General features: G+C 36.4%; 2 protein-coding genes across 3 annotated transcripts; one reads left to right on the top strand and one right to left on the bottom strand.

Annotated features, from left to right (window-relative positions):
• The first annotated feature begins 802 nt into the window (after window positions 1-802).
• On the top strand, window positions 803-4,118 carry LOC113699829 (receptor-like protein Cf-9 homolog). Of its 2 annotated transcripts, XM_072056735.1 has the most exons (3): window positions 803-1,243; window positions 2,066-3,680; window positions 3,900-4,118. In XM_072056735.1, the coding sequence occupies exons 1-2, from the start codon at window positions 835-837 to the stop codon at window positions 3,649-3,651; spliced, it is 1,995 nt and encodes a 664-aa protein (XP_071912836.1). In that variant the 5' UTR covers window positions 803-834; the 3' UTR covers window positions 3,652-3,680; window positions 3,900-4,118. The 2 variants fall into 2 exon arrangements, with proteins under 2 accessions (XP_071912836.1, XP_027075982.1); XM_027220181.2 differs by having other exon boundaries at window positions 803-3,680.
• Window positions 4,119-9,438: 5,320 nt separating this feature from the next.
• On the bottom strand, window positions 9,439-11,381 carry LOC140010670 (secreted RxLR effector protein 161-like). Its single transcript, XM_072057976.1, has 4 exons — window positions 10,889-11,381; window positions 10,545-10,611; window positions 9,570-9,718; window positions 9,439-9,449 (listed from the first exon to the last, which is right to left on the bottom strand). The coding sequence occupies exons 1-4, from the start codon at window positions 11,379-11,381 to the stop codon at window positions 9,439-9,441; spliced, it is 720 nt and encodes a 239-aa protein (XP_071914077.1).
• Between the last annotated feature and the right edge of the window lie 11,988 nt (window positions 11,382-23,369).

The raw sequence follows: 23,369 nt of genomic DNA, 5'->3' as shown, positions 1-23,369 counted from the left end.
CAATCTGTGTCTTCAAATGAATTGCTAAAAATCGCCAGTTTCAAATTTAACGATGTCGATTAGAAGTTGGACTGACGGGTCTTCTACGAGACTGCATGTAGACAAATATGTAGTAGGATCTATCCTTTTCTAGACTAACTTATTGTTAGTCTAGACTTTCTTAAGCATGCCAAGACTTTCTGAGGTCCGTGGAATTAGTGTTAGATAACTAACTTGGAGGTATCCTCATAATCCAAGGATGTTGAAACTTGACAGTGAAACTCTTGTAAGCAAACTCTTGAGTAGGCCTGAAAATGAGAGGACCAGCTCAATTGGCTTCAGATTTTCCACCCCAAATGGTACCACAATTTTGAGATAAAGAGAAGGGAGAATTATTTCAAGAAAATGGCCTTTGATCAAACCTACCACAAAGGAACTAAGATGAACAATTTTACCGGATAAGAAAATGCATCTTTCTAAAAAATTTCTTATAGTTTTCTAAAATAAATCAATTCAAGCATCACACTATAGTTCTGTGTAATTTCAGAAACAGTTATGTTGATAGTTTCTAAAAAAATTTTTTAAATTTTTTATTCTGAATGACAAAAGTTAACTAGTTTTATGAGTTCTGACCATTAAAATTATTTTCTCAAGAACAGTCCATTAAAATTACAGTGTTGCCTAATGATTAATTCCACATGCGACTTTCAACTTTCTGCTCTCATACGTACATAATAACTATTAGAATTAACATTAAAAGTCAAGTTTTTTTTTTTTTTTTTTCACATGCTTCCACTATTACATCCGGCACCTTTATATAAACCGTTGTGCTGATCATAAATTTATCAAGCAAGAATGAAGAGACAAATAACAGTTTTTAGTGCTTTACTTTTCTTCTTTCTATTGCATCCTCAAGAAGCGATCTGTTTCACTTTCTTGGGAGATCATTTGTGCCGCCATGATGACGCTCTTGCACTGCTTCAATTCAAAGAAATGTTTAGCATATCAACTTATGCTTCTTGTGATCATTCATATCCAAAGACAACACGTTGGAAAGCAGATACGGATTGTTGCAATTGGGACGGCGTCACATGCCACAACGTCACCGGTCGTGTGATTGGGCTGGATCTGAGTTGCGGCCAGCTTCAGGGAGTCATTCATCGAAACTCTACCCTTTTTCATCTTTTCCATCTCCGTCGCCTCAACCTTGCTTTTAATGATTTTACCGGTTCACGAATTTCACACCGATTTGGCTCACTGAAAGGTTTGACCCACCTCAATCTCTCGTATTCAAATTTTCAAGGTGAAGTTGTTTCAGAAATATCACACCTGTCCAACCTAATTGCACTTGATCTCTCTGCCAATGATCTTCTAAGATATGAACCTAGCAATTTTGAAGCGATGCTTCAGAACTTAACCCATTTAAGAGAGCTGTCGCTTTCATATGTGAACATCTCATCCGATTTGAGGGTGAATTTTTCTTCATCTTTGACGTATCTAGATCTCTCATATACTGAAATAACAGGTAATCTACCAAGTAATGCTTTTCATCTGCCGAATATGCAAGTTCTCTTGTTGGGTGGCAATGAAAATCTTACTGTTAGTTTATCAAAATTGAACTGCAGCATTTCTTATTCTTTGAAGCAGTTGGACTTATGGCGTACAAGTTTCTCTACTGCACTGCCAAATTCAATTGGGTGCATAGGGTCCTTAAATTCTTTGAATCTAGGATATTCTCAAATTTCTGGTGTCATTCCTGAATCAATTGGCAACCTTACACAGCTTACTGAATTGTTTCTGGATGGTAACTATCTTCTAGGGAAAATACCAAATAAATTTTCCATTTTGCAAAAGATAAGTACGCTGTCACTAGGTCACAATTTATTGTCCGGGAAATTTCCAAAGTCACTTCTCAACCTTATGCATCTTGACTTTTTAGATCTCTCTAGTAATCAACTGACAGGAGAAATTGGAGATTTCAAAAATAGGTTACTATCAGAGATTCGGTTGCAAAATAATCAACTAACTGGTTCAATTCCTCCATCAATTTTTACTATTCCAACCCTATCTCACCTTGACCTTTCAGCAAACCATTTTAATGGGGTTGGGCAAGACTTGTTTGTGGACTTCAATCAACTTCAAAAGAACCCTCTTCAGACTGAAGCCCCATGGCACACTACAAACAATGTGAGCATTTCCTATCCAGATTTTGCGTACTTGGGATTGTCTTCTTGCCAGATAAAGGAATTTCCAGAGTTTCTTAGAAATTCAGAGAGTTTAGTATTTCTGGACCTCTCAAATAACACGATTCTTGGTGAAATTCCAAGCTGGTTCATGTCCAAGACTTTTGATAAGTTGTTCTACTTGAACCTTTCGCATAACTTTTTGACTAGTACCATAGACCAACTACCCGTTGCTTCATCTATGGTGTATCTGGATGTGAGTTCCAACTCACTTCAGGGCCAAATACCTTCTTCTATCTGTGATTCAAATAATCTTGGTATTCTTGATTTGTCAAATAACAATTTGTCTGACCTAATTCCTCAATGCCTGGGAAACTTCAGCCAGAACCTAGACATTATGGATTTGGGAAATAATAGGCTTTTTGGCACCATGCCCACAACATTTTCAAAAGGCAGCTCTCTACGGTTTCTTATGCTAAACGACAATCAATTACAAGGGCCACTGCCACAATCTTTAGCTCATTGTAAAGATCTGGAACTCCTTGATTTAGGGAACAACAAGATAGATGATAAATTTCCAATTTGGTTGGAAATTCTTTCTAATCTGGAGGTCCTAGTATTGAAATCTAATCAATTTCACGGAACAATTGGCAGTTGTCAAACAAAAAGTCCATTTCCTCGGCTGCGAATAATTGATGCATCCCACAATGAGCTCACTGGTTCTCTACCTGAAGACATTATCAGCAATTTCAATGCTATGAAAAGTTCAAAGCATCAGCAAAAGGAATTAGTCCAGTATATGACGGGAGAAAGCTTTGGAGTTTATTATTACATCCATTCTGTGGGTTTGTTTATCAAAGGGGCAGAGTACAGCCTTGAAAGAGTCCTAATAGCTCAAACAGTGATTGACTTCTCAGGCAACAGATTCGAAGGACAAATTCCAGAGATTATCGGATTCCTTCATTCTCTTCAAACACTCACTCTCTCTCTTAACAACTTCAGTGGTGGTATTCCTAGGGCATTAGGGAATTTGAGTATGCTTGAATCTCTAGACCTGTCGTGGAACCAACTTGAAGGAACCATTCCTAGGGAGCTAGTGAATCTGGATTTTCTTGGATTCTTAAACCTTTCTGAAAATCATCTAGTTGGACCCATTCCACGAGGAAGGCACTTTGATACATTTGGAGATGATTCATACAGAGGGAATTTGGACTTGTGTGGATTTCCCCTGACGAAAGATTGTGGAGATACAGAGGCACCACCACCAGCCACGCCATGGGAAGCTGAAGAACAATATGATGATTCTGAATTCTTTGATGGATTCACTTGGAAAGCTGTTCTCCTGGGATATGGCTGTGGATTAGTGCTCGGATTAGTTATGGGAGGTCTCATTTTCTTGACAGGAAAACCAAGATGGTTTGTACTGATTGTCGAAGAGTCGTTCAAACCGCGAAGGCGACCGAGGAAATGGATCCACATACGCACTTAAGAAAGGCAGTGCAATAATTTACATAACTGGTAAGCAAAGCATTCTTTTTCTACCTTCTTCTTTATTTCTAATAATTAATTTATCAAATAATTAATGTTATTCCTTTCAATAATTACCTTCTTCTTTATTTCTAATAGCTTTTAAACTATTGTGATCCTATTAAATTAACTAAATACTGAACTTAATACTTTGTTGAATGACAAGTTTTTGGCATGGCTAATTCGAAAAATATGGCTTCTGATGCCCAGGTCCACCCATGGAGTGGAAATAAGGAAAAGATATGGTTCACTTCCAATTGTGCGTGCTGTGTATTTTGTGCTGCAAGTGATTGTGGTTGCTTGCGGCTGAATCTGTAGGTTTATAATTGTAAGCAAGAAGACATTTCAATGGATAATTACTATTAATTGTATTGAAGGTTGTCCGGTGCAAATTATGAGAATGGTCCATCGAAAGTTTTTGGTTGTGCATTTTTTATTGAATACCTGCATTCACTAAAAGCGGTAACCTACACATGAAGCTACACAGTTCATCTCTTTTTTTTAAAAAAAAGAAGAAATTCTTCATTAACCTATACATGTATATCCTTTTTCTTTATGGTTCCTTGCCATTTTATCTGTAGCTTTATAATTGAAAGCAAAAGTATGTCAGTATGGCTCGTGCGTTGTCCTATCTTAAAATTTCAAATTAATGAAATTTGTAAAGTTTGAAATCAATTAAATTTGGAACATATTCCACTTCAATACTACATTATGGAGTGTGAAAGTAACGACTTGGGGTGCCACCATAATTACTCAAAAAAGTAAGGACAATTTTTGTTTTTTTTTTTGGGTATATTACACTATCACGATCACTGCCCAACGTCAAAAATTGGAAATCCAAAATATGTAGGCTAAGTCTTCAAGAAAACCCTCAGAATCTTCATGCATTTTGGATCACTTGTTACTCAAGAAATCCATTTAACTTGGGCTTAAATAATGGGCTAACCCAAATAGTCCATTATGAATTAATAAATCAATTAATTCACTTCCACTTAAATGGGCATTACAAATTTAATTTGATTTAATAGCCCATATAATATTGGCCCAATTTGCAAGATCAAAACATAATGAACTTCTACAATTTAACTTAATTTAATCAAGATCAATTTAATTTAAATAAATCTTGACTAAATAAATTAAATAAATTTTCTTTGTCTACAATCATATAACCCCCTTATGATTTTCAAAATATACACATAACCCCCCTTAGTTGATACATAAATTTCAACTTTACATAAGGGTAATTTTGACATTTTACGTGACGCCGTTATGAATGATCATTCCCATCACTTTGACACTTTAATCCAAACCACAAGGGGGTTATGTATAGCTTTTGAAACCATAAGGGAGTTATGTTAAAAACGCTAAACCACAGGGGGTAAAGTGGAATTTGCCCTAAAGAATTCGTTATACTATCAGTGTGAGAAATATGAAGCCATTGTTTAATTAGTAATAAGTTGGTCCTTAAATCCGTTTGAGGGTTTAATAGTTCAATACCTCGTGCTATTCAAACCCATTGCTATAGAGCATGGAAATAATTGTTAAATTAGGGATTGAATTTGTTTGTCCTATGGTTCTGTCTTTAATTTCGGGGAAAGCCAACATTAAACATGCGTGCGGAAAATTTTTCTATAAGGTGGGAAAGCCAACATTATATATGCGTCTGTAAGGTTCTTTAGTTGAGTTTTGGGCCAATTAATATAGGGCTAAGTAGCAAAAAAAATTATGTTAGACAGAGGTTAAGACAAAGATAAATATTTAGCTAACTTGAAACATTTGCTGTAATGTATTGAACAAGTCCATACCCTTGATTCTTTTTATTAGTTTTAAGAAGTGAGAACTTCTTGAAAAGGCAAAGTTATCCGATGCCATCATCTTGAATAAGTGGTGTCAAATTGATTAGCACTAAATATAAGGTATCTCAGAAATCAAAATGCCAAGTTCCTTACTTATGTGTACCATCCAACCTATCCCTCCTTTACTCAACGAGCTCTACCTACTTTGATCATAGGGTGTTATCCAACCCATTCTTAGCATTATCTAGTGCCCTCAGGATAAAAGTACATTGAAACCCCTCCTAAGCTTGGAATAACAGTAAATTGAAACGGAAGTTGAATCAAGGTTTTGCTTAGTTTCTCATCTTTCACTTACGGCCAGCATAAGGATCGGGCCAGGAAATAGACAAACTCAAGTTAGCACAAATTAGGCGGTATAACCGACCATATAATAGATAGGCGGTAGATACCAGCCATATAATAATTAGGCGGTAAAACCGACCATATAAAGACGGATAACAAAGCAAATAAAAGACACAAAAGATTTACGTGGTTCGGTCAAATTGACCTACGTCCACGGGTGAGGGAGGAGCAATATTTCTACTATGAAGAAGAAATACAAAAGCCGTAGGAAAGTGGTTCCTAGGCCAATAGGCACTTACTAAAGAGTTTAGAAAATATTCCTAAACTCAAAACAAGAGAGCCTAAAATATTTGACTAAATGGGCTAAATGACTCAAGAAACTAATAGCCCATATAACTCTCTTGAGTGGTGCGTTTTATTCCTTCATATGAGCCCCTTATTTATAGTTGTATTTGAGAGGCTTTCCTTCTACTTCAGGCGATGTGGGATGAGGAAATTTTGCCACCAAATTCCACCATTGTGGGCGTCAACAATTGCGGCTCAACACATGGAGCATTTTATGAGTGAGTCAAGCCGAATATTTAATATTCAGATTATGTTAATATAATAAACAAAAAGAGTTTGAATTTGTTTGAATATTAAACAAACAAAAAAAATTTTTTAGCCCTATCAAATCATTCATAAACATTAAAGCAAAAAGAATTTTTTGACAAGATGAACCATCTATCTGTAGAGAGATTGTGCTTTTCTTTACTAGGAGTAGTTTGGGAGTTCAAATTATTTTATCTTGTTTGCAGACCAATGTTGAATTGTTTATTCTTCTGTTTCATTGGTTTGTCCACTTACCATGCAAGGGATACGATTCAAGAGCTCTGCAACGAAAACTACAATTATTATTTCAAAACCATAACTTGAGAATGCAGAAACTGCATGGATGATCTTGAAAGAAGAAGAAGAAAGACTACGGTTCCATGGATCAAGATAAATATAAACAATAACAATTTGGTTTGAGGGGAAAAAAAGATTTTGAGTAAACCCCCCCCTTCCCAACCCAGCCAGGCGACCAACCAAATAGTCAGAAAAATTTGATCCAGCATTATTAGAATATCAACAAAACTTAAAAAGATGACCAGAGTTTCCATGAATTTTTTTTTTGTCCAAATGATAGGACAGAGCTTTTTATGATAATTGAGTGGTATATCACATATAGCTCAATTATCATTTTGTTATGAAAATAGAGAAATTCCCAAGTACACTCTTTAACTTTTCTTTGTCAACATACTTATTGAAAAGGAATCTGAACAAGAATGCACAATATAAAACTGATCACAATTTACTATTGTACCGAAGAGTGCCTTAAATAATTTGAATAGCACATCCGTATTATACTGCTATAAATAATATTTGAAGGTAAAGAAAATACAAGAACAGGAATTGCCCTTTTCTCAAAGGATTGCATCATGACACAGAATAGTAATTCATTGACTTAAACCGAATTTTCAATACAAGAATTTGTTAATACCAACCATTACCTGCTGGAATGGATTCTAAACACAGCTTCTTCCTTTTCCAATCTTGAAGATGTAAAAAAGGGTTTCTTATGTCCCTTGTCAGTATACCTGGCAATTGGACGGGTTGGGCGGGTTGATATTGGGCTTTTATTTAAATGGGTTATACCCAATCCGCCCAACTTTAAATTGGGTTAATTTTGGGTTGGGTCATATTGGGTCATCTCAAACCCATAACTCAAATATGACCCAATATATTAATTAATAGATTTTGATGCATAAATTCTCTCAAATACATTTTTATGTACAAAAAAAAATTTTCGCACACATAAACACATTTTCACACACTAAAATAATTTTGGTCCAAGTTGGATATAGCATGAAAAAATGGTATACCAATATACAATTTTCCAAGTCTTGTTACTTGATTTAGCATTTGCCATACCAAACATATTTCTAATATCATAAAAGATCCAATCACGCCTTAATTAAATCAAAATTTTGATGAGAGAGATATAATTCTCAACAAATTAGTTCAAATATCACTATCCAATTCATTTGAAATTTTTTGAAAAAATTAACACAACATTAAAATAGGTCCAATGACAACCCAATCATCCACCAGTCACCAATAAAGCACATATAATGGAATCCATTGTTTTTAACCAGTATTGTTTTTTCCAAAAAAACCAATATTGTTATGTGACAAAGGGATTATTACATCAGGAACTGTTTTTAGTGAATCCATGATTTTTGACTGGTATCGATATGTGACAAGGGGATTATACCAGGAGCTGTTTTGATATTATTTGCTGCCAAACAAGACAAGAAGTTTTGGGCTAGTTGAAGTTGTCGAAGGAAACAAGAGTTGTATTACTTGAATTTAATTTCTTTATTTATTTTTTAAATTTAAGTTGGATAATAGGTGTCCAACACAAATGCCCAAGCCGTCCAAAATATATTTGGATTTTTATTACCCAACTCAAAATTGACCCAACACTCAAATTATCCAACCCAACCTCTCAAATTAGTGGGTAAGTTGGGTGGGTTATTGGATTTTGGGCAAAATTGTCAACTATAATAAAAACAAATCAATAGCTCCACCAACATCAAATCTTGGTCACAGATCAATTGCTTATATGTCAGTCATTGGAAGTGGACTAAATGAAACTTTACTCATGAGATGATTTGTCAAGTGCTTCTGATCTTCCAGTAATTAGTTGACAAAATAATGAAATGAACGATATATTTCTGTATTCCTTGGTACAGTCTTGGTGTTGATGAAATGGGCCCTTATTAAAGTGGCATTGAGCTTCTTCTCCCCAAATGAACTAAGTGTCATCCTCAAACTTTGGAAGCAAGGATTCTCTTCTAGATTCAGAACTCAACAAAAGGTCCTAGAGATCTTCCAGAGGGTGGGGGAGGAGGGGGTGTTGGAGGGCATATAAACAGTTCCTCAAGCAGTTAAAAAGGGTTATCATACTCCATAGTTGTAATTATTAGGTAAAAAATAGAACATGTCATAAATAGTTACCAAATGCACGCAAAAATTAGCTTACATTTTGTTATCTCCATTTCGTTAGACTCTTCTGTTAAAGATAAGATATGATTGGAGATACGCATGAGAGAGAGAGAGAGAGAGAGAGAGAGAGAGAGTGTGTGTGTGTGTGTGTGTGTGTGAGTGAAACACTCGAGCAAAGAAAAGCATGAAGAAGAAGAACCAAATTCATAACAAGATTCAATACCCAAAAAATACTGATCTCCCTCTCAAAAAGATTCAGTAACTACTGTAACTTTTGCTTTAATAGAAAAATCTAGTTCACTTTTTAGTACCCAAATGCTTACCTAAATGCTTACAATCTAGTTCACTTTTTAGTACCTAAATGCTTACAATAGATTAAACCAGTCCGGGACTACAGCCAAAGGCCACTTAAGCAAACTAAACTTTGTATTTCTCCAATAAAATTACAAATAAAGGACATAAATTAAAGAACCTTGACAGTTAGCATTTAGGTATAACATTGTAATGAGCAAAAGGTGTCACTGACAACCAAGAGGGGCGCAAATATTTTTATGAATCGCAAATTGAATTGTCAAGCTACTTCATATCATGCCTGTAAGGAACAAAGCATGAGATGTCAATTCAAGCAAAACACTAAACATAGACACAACTATTGAAATGCAAAACACTAAACACTAAACAAATTGAAGTGTCAAGGTACTTCATATCATGCCTGTCATAATTTTGCTGCCAGAGCTAAAACGAGGATCACCATGGGTGCATTGAGGATTGCCCCTTGGCCAAAGCATCCTCTTAAGCTGCAGGATTCCATAATTAGATTTTTTTTCTCTTTCCCTTTCTGCGCCTCTTTGTTCAATCATGCTAATAGGCATATAATAAGAGTATCATTTCAAAGATCATAGAACAGTATGAAGTAAAGAAATTTCATTAACATTGGACAACTTAATTCTTGTGAAGCCTCAAGATTAAAATTTGAAATTACTCCCTAGTACACATAAACACTTTGCCACATTTTCATTAATTAAAAAAAACCCAGAGAAAAGTAATTTGAAGGTTCAAAAACGAGCAAAAGGTTCTCATCCATACAATTTTTTTTCCAGAGTACAAGCCATCTTCAGCAGCCCAAATAAAAATTCCCAACTATAAATTAAGAAAACCCAAATTCAAAGTCACAAGTCAGTTTTCAAAAGTACTTTCCTGTAAAATTAACTGTAACGTAAGCTAATAAAAGGAAACTGGTTGACATTAAGCTATTCAAAATTCAGTAGATTTTGTTAGGTTTGGCCCCAGAAAATTGACGAAAGGATTTTTGGCAACCCCAAAAGACAAATAACAAAGCAAAAATAAGTAAAACAGGAACACAAGAATTTACGTGGTTCGGTCAAATTGACCTACGACCACGGGTGGAGGAGGAACAATATTTTACTATAAAGAAGAAAGTACAAAAGATGCCTTAGGAAAGTGTTCCTAGACCCAAAACACCTAATACTAAAAACACAACAGAGCCCAAAGATATTTAACTAATCAAAAGACTTAATGACCCAAAGGCCCAAATAGCTCACTAATGCTCTCTTGGTTTTGGTGCACCTAACCCCATCACAGGCCCACTATATTTATAGGCAACTAAGGGAAAGGTTCCCTTATACAAAAGCCGATGTGGGACAACGTCACATTAACAAATCTCTACCTTGGCGTGTCTCTAACATCAACAATAGCAAAATTGCTCCACCTTCTCCACATAAGTCCCAATGGGTCTAAATCAGCAACAACGAATACCAACCCAATTCAAGTATTGTTTGAACTTGTAAACTGGAAGAGGTTTCATGAACATGTCAGTAGGATTCTCCTTGGTACTAATTTTCTAAACAAGGACTTTTCCCTCAACAATAGTATCTCGAATGAAATGAAATTTCACATTAATGTGCTTCGTCCTCTCATGATACATCTGGTTTTTAGTCAAATGAATGGCACTTTGACTATCATAGTAAATAGTAGTAACACCTTGATGCAGACTAAGTTCGCCAAACAGACTTTTCAACCACAAGACTTCTTTGATTGCCTCAATCATGGCCATATATTCTGCCTCCGTAGTAGATAAAGCTACAACGGGTTGTAAAGTAGCTTTCCAACTAACTGCACAATCGCCAATGCAAAATACGTAACCTGAAAGTGATCTTCTCCTGTCAAGATCCCCAGCATAGTCAAAGTCTACAAAACCAACCAAAGTGTCATTATTTCTTCCAAACTCCAAACTATAATTTGAAGTCCCTCGCAAGTATCTGAGAATCCATTTCACAGCCTGCCAATGTGCTTTTCCAGGACACGACATATACCTGCTAATCACACTGACTGCTTGTGCAATATTTGGGCGAGTACAAACCATTGCATACATAATGCTACCAACTGCGTTGGAATAAGGAACCCGTGCCATATACCTTTCTTCTTCAACTGACTGTGGTGACTGAGCAGCAGATAGTCGAACATGACTAGCAAGAGAAGTAGTCACAGGTTTAGCATCTTTCATGCCAAACTTCTCCAAGACCTTCTCAAGATAATTTTCTTGGGTAAAAAATAATTTTCCAACTCCTTGGTCTCTTTTGATCTCCATGCCAAGAATTTTCTTAGCTGCTCCCAAATGTTTCATGTCAAATTCACTACTTAACTGCAACTTCAAAGTGTGAATTTCTGATAAATTCTTGGCAGCAATGAGCATGTCATCAAAATAAAGCAGCAATTAAATAAAAGAACCATCATCTAACTTTCGAAAGTAACCGCAACTATCATACATGCTCCTTGAATAACCATGACTCAATATAAAGGTGTCAAACCTCTTATACCACTGTCTTGGAGACTGTTTCAACCCATGTAAGGATTTCTTTAGCAAACAAACATAGTCTTCCTTTCATTCAATTTCAAATCCCTGAGATTATTTCATATAAATTTTTTCTTCAAGTTCACCATGTAAGAAAGCTGTTTTAACATCAAGCTGCTCCAACTCCAAATCATACATGGCAACTAAAGCAAGCAAAACACGAATAGAGCTATGTTTAACAATAGGTGAAAATACTTCATTAAAATCAACACCTGGTACCTGACTATAGCCATTTGCAACCAAACGTGCTTTGTACCTTACATCTTCAACTCCTGGAATATCTTCTTTTTTCTTGAAAACCCATTTGCATCCGACAATTTTCTTACCTGGAGGCGGCTTCACAAGAATCCAAGTTCCATTTCGATGGAGAGACCCAATTTCTTCATTCATCGCAACCAACCACTTAGCAGAATCATCACAAGAAATCACATCTGAATAAGTAGTAGGCTCATCAACTACATCAGTTTCTTCTACGATAGACAAAGCATATGCAACCAAATTTGCATATCTTTGTGGTGGTCGAATATCCTTCCTTGGTCTATTTCTGGCAATAAAATATTCTTCTTCTTCTGAATTATTTTCATCAGTAGATTCAGATGCATCTACTGGCACTTGTTGAATAGAAGGACCAGAACTACCAATCTCAAACTCCACCTGTTTCTGCATACTATCATCTGTTTGACAAGAACTAGAAGACTCCTTTTTGGAAGATAACATAGAGAATTCATCAAAAATAACATATCTACTGATTATAAATTTTGGAGATTTGGGATCAGGATACCATAATCTGTATCCTTTCACCTCCGAAGCATACCCAAGAAAAATACACTTTTTAGCTCGAGATTCTAATTTTTCATCATTTACATGCATGTATGCTGGACACCCAAAAATTTTAAAATCGGAATAATCAGCAGGAATACCTGACCAAACTTTCTCAAGAGTTTTGAAATTAAGAGTAGCAGAAGGAGCACGATTGACAATATAACAGGCCATAGAAATTGCCCCAACCCAAAAATCCTTTGCCAACCCTGCGTTAGAGATCATGCATCTCACTTTCTCTAAAAGTGTTCTATTCATACGTTCAGCCACACCGTTTTGTTGAGGCGTCATCCTGACAGTGTGATGCTGAACAATTCCTTCATTCTTGCAAAATTCATCAAATTCTCTTTCACAAAATTTCATGCCATTATCTGTTCTAAGCCGCTTGATCTGTTTACCTGTCTGTTTCTCAATCAAAACTTTCCATTGCTTGAAAGTGAGGTAAACATTATTCTTATGTTTAAGAAAATAAATCCAAACTTTCCTTGAATAATCATAAAAAAAAGTCAATATATACCTGGCACCACCCTTAGACGGAACACGAGATGGACCCCATAAATCTGAATGAATATAATCAAGAGTACCTTTCGTCTTATGAATTGCTGGAGAACTGAAGCTAACTCCTTTTTGTTTCCCAAAGATACAATGTTCACAGAATTCCAGTGACCCAGTACTCTGACCGCAAAGAAGTCCCTTTTTACTTAGTATGCCCAGGCCTTTCTCGCTCATATGTCCCAAACGCATATGCCACAATTTGGTGATGTAAGAATCAGACAAAGATGATGATGACGAAACTGCAACCGAGCCTGTGACAGTAGATCTCTACAAAACATATAAACTACCAACCCTGCAAGCTTTCATTACAACGAGAGCACCTTTAGAAACCTTCATAACACCATTTTCAACTGCATATTTGCACTCAAGAGCCTCTAGGGTGCCCAAAGAGATAAGATTCTTTTTCAAATCAAGAACATGTCTAACATTAGTGAGCGTCCTCACAATACCATCATGCATTTTAATTCGAATTGTACCCTTACCAATAATATTACAAGCGATATTATTACCCATCAAAACAATTCCACCATTGTAAGATTCATAAGTGAAAAATAAATCCCTATTGGGACACATGTGATAAGAGCACACCGAATCTAAAATTCATTCATTTTTAGATCTTGTCCTGTCATCAGTCACAAAGAAAATACTTCCTTTATTCTCATCAGCTGCAACACCAGCTTCGGAGTCTCAAAATTTTTCTTACCAGGTTTCCCCTTTTGTTTCAATTTATTTTTTAATTTGAAACAATCTGCTTTAATGTGCCCCATTTTATGACAATAATTGCACTCCACATTTCTATGTCTGGATTTAGATTTAGATTTAGATATACTTTTATCAAATTCTCTTCTCTCAGTTCTGCCCTAACAACCAGACCTTCTGCATGGTCTCCACTAAATTTTCCAGTAATATCTCTGTCTATCTGCTTCTTAGATTTTAATGCAGATTTAATTTCCCAATACGAAATTGTTTCTTTTCATAGTATCGCGAAAATGTTTAAAAGATTGGGGAAGAGAACACAAAAGTAATAGGGCATGATCCTCATCATCAATTTTTGAATCTATATTTCCCAAATCCATAATAATGGAATCAAATTTATCAAGATGTGAGAGTATAGATGTACCTTCAGTCATGCGAAGCATATACAAACTTTGTTTTAAATAAAGCCGATTCTCAACTGTTTTCTTCATGTATAAGACCTTAAGTTTGTTCCACATGGCCTTTGCCGAAGTCTCAGTGACTACCTCCCGTAAAACCTCGTCAGAGAGATTTAGGATAATATTGGATCTTGCCTTCTTATCCATCTCAGCAAAATTTGCATCTGTCAAACCCTTTGACTTTTTCTCAATTTTGTGTATCTCTAGATCAACTCCGTCTTGAACCAAAATGGCCTCCATCTTGAGTTGTCACATCCCGAAATTGACATTCCTATCAAATTTCTCGACGACAGTCTTGTTATTGTCATTGTTGCCACAAAATCCAAAGCCTCCGAAGAAGCTCTGATACCAGTTTGTGAGGTCTGGCCCCAGGAAATTGACGAAAGGATATTTTTGGCAACCCCAAAAGACAAATAACAAAGCAAAAATAAGTAAATCAGGAATACAGGAATTTACATGGTTTGGTCAAATTGACCTACGTCCACTGGCGGAAGAGAGCAATATTTTACTATGAAAAAGAAAGTACAAAAAATGCCTTAGAAAAGTGTTCCTAGGCCCAAAATATCTAATACCAAAAACACAAGAGAGGCCAAAAATATTTAACTAATTAAAAAGCTTAATGACCCAAAGGCCCAAATAACCCACTAATGTTCTCTTGGTTTTGGTGCTCCTAACCCATCACAGGCCCACTATATTGCAACTAAGGGAAAGGTTCCCTTATACAAAAGCCGATGTGGGACAACGCCACATTAACAGATTTCACTTAATAATATCTTTATTAGAGATACTGGGGGAATGAGGCAATATTCAACAGAGATTAGACATAATAAAACAACTAAGTTTTCCACACAACATGACCATTAAAAACTAGCATCCAACACAAAAGTTTGCTAATCATTCTCTGAATCATGCAAAGCTATCTCAGTGAACATAGAGTTCAACCTCGACTTCTTCCTAAGGAGCTTTTCCTCCTTAAGATGTAACTGCTTCCATTTCATTTCTACTTCCTTTCTCTTTGCACTGTCTATGAATCTTATTGCCTCCTCCACCTGAAAAGGAGACTCAAAAGATTCTAATGCCCCGCAGCATCTTCTTCCTCTGCGTCTTCGTTTTGTATCTTCATGACCATCCCCTTCATGGGTAGCATGCACTCCACTATCACCCCAAACTTGTTTGGAAAGCTCAAAAACTTTAGCCTCATGTTCAGAAATTTGGTTTTTTCTGTAGTCTTTTTTTTATTGGACATTTTTGACCCGTTTTCTGGCTCATAATCAGTGTCATTTTGAGAAGTAGAATGCTTCTGTGTCGTGCCTTTCAGAGTACGTTGAGTTGTGAGAACTGTAGCATCATCACCAGAGTGGTGTGGTTTCTTGAAGGCTAAAGATCCAAGGTTTTGGGATTCTAATTTTTTGGACATTCTTACGATTTTTTCAGGAGAGAAGGAACCACTTTATACCAATGCATAGCATATTGCAAAGGTTTAAATAACAAAGAAAAAGAGAGGTTGAAATCAGTGTAATTTGTATTTAGGACAAGTTAACTTGAAGTCAACTTAATTTCCTATTTTGGTCAGTTAATTTTGGCGATTAGTTTTCAGAGATAAAGTCCACAAATCTTAAACTCTAGCAATAAAGTATGCTAACAATTACCTAATTCGTCTTGAAATTAACAAGAGCTTCAATGATCATCAAGCTCCAGAAGCACTAGTTTTTTTTTTCCTTTCATTTCCAATAACGATAATAATAGGCAAAGAAAATGAAAAAAAAAAAAAACAAAGCAATTAACAGTTGCATGAAAAGTTGAGAGCAATTAATCGGCCATTTTTATTTTGAAGACTCATTGTTGACAGTGCAGTAACGACACTTCCAAAACAATAAATTTGGAAATGGAATCAACGGATTTACATTTACTTGGGAATAGAATCAGGTTCTTCGGTTGCTTTTGTCAGCTAATGGGAATTTCTAATGCTTTGTCTCAAAGATTTTGAAGAAATGAGTTTTGAAAATTGCAGGGTTTTGTCATGGATTAATCTCCTAATTCCATCTACATTTACTTTATTGTCATGGATATTCACTAATATTACTTTATTGTATACATGAATTTTGTTCATATACATTATCTTAATAGTACATGAACACAATCATATCTGTAAACGTACATTAATTTCTCAAAAAAAATATAATAACCACACTAATTGTACCAGGTTTCAACCATACTTGTTCAGTTCCTAAGCAATGGCGGGTTCATTTGAATATAGCTTTCCCAGACAATGGGTAATTTTTACTCAAAAAAAAACTATGCTTTACTTCTATAGTGTGGATTTGTGCTCAACTGATTTTCAAGATCTGATTTTAGATTTTGATTTCAAAAAATCTATTTTTTTGTGTTCTCAAATAGTTTTCATATTTTAATTTTTGATTAATTGAGGCTAAAAAAGCTGAAAACAAGAAACATTGATTTTGGTGCTTTTTTTGCTTCTTGGATAATTTATCTTAGCATTGACTTTGAATTTGAACCAATTGGATAGGAGAAAGATCTCATCGTATTGACATGTATAGATATTCATTAAGGTGCTCATGATTTATCTGATCTATTGGACTTTCACAGTATAATCTTTGGTCGATAATTTTTTCTTTCTTTTTTGGGGAAGCATCCAAAGTCGATGATTGAGTCTTTAAATTACTATCTCAGAGTTCAAAAATTTATTAAGAATGTCGTACTATTTTTTTTTGTGCGAATGATGCATTGAATTAAAACAAATAAATTTAAATGCCAATCCAACTCATTCAAAACCATACGATGAAACAACAATAGAACCCCATAATACTTTTCTTCAAACGTTTTTCAGCCATGAAAAGAAATACTTCTATTCCTACTAGATATGATATGTTACTACTCGTCAAACGGCCTCCACCACAATGCATGTTCCGTCTCACACCGGCAAGACAAACACATAACTGTGGTGTGCTTTTGACCATTTGAATTTTAACGCCATTCACCATGTAAAAGTTGCCTCAAGTCTTCAACTTCTTCGATGAAGCAAGTAAATAGGGGAGATACGATGTATCCTCCATCCGCAACTTCCACAGCCAGGGGGTTCACTTCTTTAACTCGTAGCCCCAAATCTTTTACAACATTGGGATGAACAAAATTGTGAGAACTGCCACAGTCAATGAAAATACTAACTGTCCTTGTCCCCACATGACCAGTAATTCTCATGGTCCTAAAATTTGGCCGTAGGGTGCTAGTCATAGCACACACGGATATATGCGCCAACTGCCCCTTCTCTATGTCTTCCAAGATCTCTTCTCCCCTCTTCATTCCTTCCTCCTCCTCTTCTTCTATCACTTCAATTCTATATAGATGTTTTTTCTTGCAAACGTGGCCCCTTTCAAATCTTTCATCACACCAAAAACAAAGGCCTTTTGCACGTTTTTCATCTAATTCTGCTGAGCTTATAGTTTTTGCAGATTTCCTGATGGAGCTCCTTTGAGTTTCCCTAGGCGTGGGTAGTAGTGAGGTGGAGTTCCTCGCAAAGGACCTTCCATAAGGAGATCCGGCCGAGACGAAGGTAGGAGGTATAGAAGGTCTCAAGGCGGAGCCTTGAAAATTACCAGCCCTCTGCATGCCTTTCCCATTGCTCGTTATCTTGGACTCCTCCAGTTTTGCCAATCCTATTGCATGTTGCAGGGTCCTTGGCATGAACATCCGAACTCCAGTTTGGATATCCTCCTTCAACCCACTCAGGAAACAACTCACGGCATACTCTTCAGACAAATCCACTCTGTTGAGTAGCTCCTCAAATTGCTCCTGATACTCACCCACATTACCCTTCTGTCGCAACCTTTTCAGGTCCCCCATGGGATCATCATATAGAGTATTTCCAAATCTGGCCGCGATCACTTTTACGTACTCTTCCCAAGAGGGCATATCTCTCGTGAATCTAGATTTCATGAAGACCTGGTGCCACTGCAAGGCCTTACCTTCCATGTGAATCGCAGCCAGCCTGACCTTAGCATTGGAAGGGTTGTCATCAATCTCAAAGAATTGCTCGCACTTGTAGAGCCATCCCTTGAAATCTCCTCCTGAAAACCTTGGAAACTCCACCCTTGAAAGTCTGGTGGCCATTTGATAGCCTCGTGACAGATGAGATTCCTGGTTCTCCAAATTGGGAGAGTCCGGATTGCTGGAGACCCTTTGTGTATTGACGTCAAGGATCAGATTCTTGAGAGCGGCAATCTCCCTGTCAAACTGCTCCTTCTGATCTCTGAGGAGGGTTTTCAGATTTTCCTCCAAACGCTTGTTGTCTTGAGACCTTGTACCTTCCGCCATTGCTGAACCTTGAGCTGGAGTCACCCAGCTCTGATACCAGTGATGCAGAAACGTAGGAAAGCCCCAAAATTCCAACCCAGAAGGACAAGAGATGGAGAATATCCCTCGAAAAATTGGAACGGAATTGAATGATTGTTATTGAGAGAGAATGGGATTACAGGAGATCGTAATTAGAATCAACCAAGACTTCCTTTCCCCTACTTCTTCTTCTGCTATATATAGAGTATAGACTACAAGAATGTGACCGACTGGGTTACTATTTGGCCAAGTCACCCTAACTAATTTGCCAGCTCAACATAAACGTCTACCTAACCAATTTCCCCCACCCCTTATTTGGTCATCAACGTACACCCTACAATCCATAATGCATCACGAACTTTCGAGACATTGCCATTCTTAGCCCAATCCTTAAAGCACATAATTCCGCTTCCAAATTTGAAAAAACACCACAATGATTCCTAAATACTCCTCCCTATGCCAGCCTTCTGATTTGGAAGACACTCGTCCGAATGAACAAACAAACAAACAAACAAAATGCTTCTCATAACTCTCGAGTAGCAGTAACTGAATTGCAACAATGATCAATGACAGCAACTAACTTGCAACAATTAGCACAGATAAGCATTTGGACAACTAGAAAATGAAAAAATCCTATGGGAATTGTTGATTTGTCAAGCTGCAATCCTTGACTTATGTGGCAGAATTTTATCCCACATCGGTTTTTGCCTAAGGAAAGCCTCCCAAATTCACCTATAAATATAAGGAGTTTGTGAAGGTTTTAAGTGCACCAAATCAAGAGAGCATTAGTGGCTATTTGGGCCTTTGGGTCATTAAACCTTTTATAGTAGAAATACTTTGAGCTCTCTTGTGTTTTAGTATTAGGTGTCATTTAGGTCTAGGAACCACTTTCCTACAGCTTTTGTATTTTCTTTTTCATAGTGGAAGTTTTACTCCTCCTCCACCCGTGAACGTCGGTCAATTTGACCGAATCATGTAAATCTCTGTGTCTTTTATTTTATTTTGTTATTTGTCTTTATTGGGTTACCACAACCCTTTTATATGGTCGGTTTTACCGTCTAAATATTAGATGGTTGGTGTCTACCGCCTAAGCATTATATGGTCGGTTATACCGCCTATTTTATTCTAACTTTAGTTTGTTTATTAGTGGGCCAGTCCTAACAAACTGGTATCAGAGTTGGTTGATATATTTTGTAAGACAGGTTCATCTTGTGGGGCCCGTTCATCTCGTGGTGCCCGCTCACCCGTGGGACCCGTTTATCCCGTGGGGCCCACTCACGAGACTTGCATATTTGTTTGACCAGTTTTTGAGACAAACTCCAGGTTACAGATTTTGTGGCAATAATGACGATAACAAAGACGGTTGTCGAGAAATTCCACAGGAATATCAACTTCGGCATGTGACAGCTTAAGATGGAGGTCATTTTGGTTCAAGACGGAGTTGATCCAGCAATACACGGAATCAAGAAAAAGTCAAAAATGTGACAGATGGAAATTTTGCTGAGATGGATAAGAAGGCAAGATTCAGTATTATCCTAAATCTCTCTGACGAGGTTTTGCGGGACGTAGCCACTGAGACTTCGGCCAAGGTCATGTGGGACAAGTTTAAGGCCTTGTATATGAAAAATACAGTTGAGAATTGGCTATATTTGAAGCAGAGCCTGTATATGTTTCGGATGTCTGAAGGTACATCTATACTCTCCCATCTTGATAAATTTGATTATATTATTATGGATTTGGAGAATATAGATTCGAAAATTGATAATGAAGATCAGACTCTATTACTTTTGTGTTCCTTTCCTCAGTTCTTTAAGCATTCTTTAAGCATTTCTGTAATACTATGATTTATGAAAAGGAAATAATTTCGTATCGAAAAATTAAATCTGTGTTAAAATCTAAATAGCAGATAGATAGGGACATTACCGGGGAAACTAGTGGGAGTCAGGCCGATGACTTGTTTGTTCGGGGTAGATCTGAAAAGAGAAATACAGAAAATGATAGATCTGAAAAAAGAAATACAGAAAATAGAAGTAGATCCAAATTCAGGTATAAAATGTGGTGTGCAATTATTGTAAAAAGAAGGGCCATGTTATCTTTGATTGTTTTAAATTGAAAAATAAAGAAAAGCAAATGGGGAAATTTGATGAGAAAAATACTGGATCCGCTGAAGCTAGTGTAGCAGCTGATGAGAATGATGGAACCATTTTCTATGTAACGAAAAATAATTTTAGGTCTAACAGTGAGTGGATTTTAGATTCGGTTGTTCGTATCATATGTGTCCCAATAGGGACTGATTTTCAACATATGAATCAACTGAAGGTAGAGTTGTCTTAATGGGCAACAACGCTATTTGTAAGTTGTTGGCAAAGGCACAATCTGAATTAAAATGTACGATGATATTGTAAGGACGCTCACAGATGTTAGACATGTTCCAGATTTGAAGAAAAATCTCATCTTTTTGAGCACTCTTGAATCTATTGGGTACAGGTATTCAGCTGGAGATGGAGTTCTCAAAATCAGTCGAAATGCTCTTGTTGTTATGATGGCACACAGATCTGGTACTTTGTATATTTTGCAGGGATCTACTGTTACAAGTGCTATTGCTGTTTCTACATCAACTTTGTCTGATTCTGATTTCACCAAATTGTGGCACATGAGATTGGGGCACACGAGCGAGAAAGGTTTATCTATTTTATGCAAACGAGGTCTTATTGGTAGTCAAAGTATTGGAAAGATAGGATTCTGTGAACATTGCATTTTTTGAAAGCAGAAGAGAGTTAGCTTCCAGTTGCCTGCAGTTCACAAGACAAAAGGAATTTTGGACTACGTTCATTCAGATCTTTGGGAGCCTTCTCGTGCTCCTTCTAAAGAAGGTGCCAAGTACATGTTGACTTTCTTTGCTGATTATTCAAGGAAAGTTTGGGTATATTTTCTTAAATATAAAAATGATGTTTTCCTAACTTTCAAGCAATGGAAAGTTTTGATTGAGAAGCAAACAAGAAAACATTTTAAGTGGTTAAGAACAGATAATGGCATGGAATTTTGTGAAGGTGCATTTAATGAATTTTGTAAGAATGAAGGAATTGTTTGGCATCGCATTGTTAGAATGACGTCTCAACAAAATGGTGTGACCGAACGTATGAACAGAACACTTTTGGAGAGAGTGAGATGTATGATCTCCAATGCAGAGTTAACAAATGACTTTTGGGTAGAGGTGATCAATATGGCCTGTTATATTGTCAACCGTTCTCTTTCTGCAATTCTTGGTTTTAAAACTCTTGAGAAAGTTTGGTCAGGTACTCTTGCTGATTATTCTAATTTAAAAATTTTTGGGTGTCCAGCATACATGCACGTGAATGATGAAAAATTGGAGTCAATGACTAAAAAGTACATTTTTCTTGGGTATGATTCTGGGGTGAAAAGATACAGATTATGGTGTCTTGATCCCAAATCTCCAAAATTTGTGATCAGTAGAGATGTTACTTTTGATGAATTATCTATGTTATCTTTTAAGAAGGAGTCTTCTAGTCCTTGTACTATTGATAGTACACAGAAGCAGGTGGAGCTTGATATTAGCAGTTCTGATCCTTTTCAGACCAAATCTTCTACTCAGCAAGTGCCAGTAGATGCACTTAAATCTACTGTTGAAAATAGTTCACAAGAAGATAAGTATTCCATAACCAGAGATAGACCAAGGAGAGATATTCGACCACCACAAAGATATGCAAATTTAGTTGCATATGCTTTATCTGTTGCAGAAGAAATTGATATAGTTGATGAGCCTTCCACCTATTTAGAAGCAGTTTCTTGTGATGATTCTGTAAAATGGTTGATTGCGATGAATGAAGAAATTGAATCTCTTCATCAAAATGAAACTTGGGTTCTTATAAAGCCGCCATCAAATAAGAAAATAGTTGGTTGCAAGTGGGTTTTCAAGAAAAAGGAAGGTATTCCAGGGGTTGAAGATGCAAAGTATAAAGCACGATTAGTTGTAAACGGCTATAGTCAGGTACAAGATGTTGATTTTAATTATGTGTTTTCACATGTTGTTAAACATAGCTCTATTCGTATTTTATTTGCTATAGTTGTCACGTATAATTTGGAGTTAGAACAACTCGACGTTAAGACAGCTTTCTTACATGGCGAACTTGAAGAACAAATTTATATGAAACAACTCTAGGGTTTTTGAGATTGAAGTTAAGGAAGACCATGTTTGCTTGTTGAAAAAATCCTTATATGGATTGAAACAATCTCCAAGACAATGGTATAAAATGTTTGATTCCTTTATGTTGGGTCATGGTTATTTGAAGAGCATGTATGATAGTTGTGTTTACTTTCGGAAGTTAAATGATAGTTCTTTCATTTATTTGCTACTTTATGTTGATGACATGCTCATTACTGCCAATAATTTGTCAGAAATTTACACTATGAAACTGCAGTTAAATAGTGAATTTGAAATAAAAGATTTGGGAGCAGCTAAGAAAATTCTTGACATGAATATCAAGCGAGATCGAGAAGCAGGGAAATTATTCTTGACTCAAGAAAATTACCTGAAGAAAGTCCTGGAGCGTTTTGGCATGAAAGATGCAAAACCTGTAAGTACTCCTCTTGCTAGCCATTTTCGGCTATCTGCGGCTCAATCACCACAATCAGATGCAGAGAAAGATTATATGACACGGGTTCTTTATTCCAGTGCAGTTGGCAGTTTTATGTATGCAATGGTTTGTATTCGTCCGGATATTTCACAAGCAGTCAGTGTTGT

This window comes from Coffea arabica, chromosome 7c (assembly GCF_036785885.1).
Source record: "Coffea arabica cultivar ET-39 chromosome 7c, Coffea Arabica ET-39 HiFi, whole genome shotgun sequence".
NCBI lineage: Eukaryota > Viridiplantae > Streptophyta > Magnoliopsida > Gentianales > Rubiaceae > Coffea > Coffea arabica.
The sequence above is the reverse complement of the archived record's forward strand: the minus strand, read 5'-3'. Positions and strand labels throughout refer to the sequence as shown.

Excerpts from the sequence above, each read along its gene's own strand:
- LOC113699829 (XM_027220181.2), top strand. The coding sequence starts at position 835 with ATGAAGAGACAAATAACAGTTTTTAGTGCTTTACTTTTCTTCTTTCTA.
- LOC140010670 (XM_072057976.1), bottom strand. The coding sequence starts at position 11,381 with ATGAAAGATGCTAAACCTGTGACTACTTCTCTTGCTAGTCATGTTCGA. Across the intron at positions 10,612-10,888 it reads AGAAGTCTTGTGGTTGAAAA|ACCCATTGGGACTTATGTGG; the intron begins GTCTGTTTGGCG and ends TTGCTGATTTAG. Across the intron at positions 9,719-10,544 it reads GATGTTAGAGACACGCCAAG|CATGATTGAACAAAGAGGCG; the intron begins GTAGAGATTTGT and ends TATGCCTATTAG.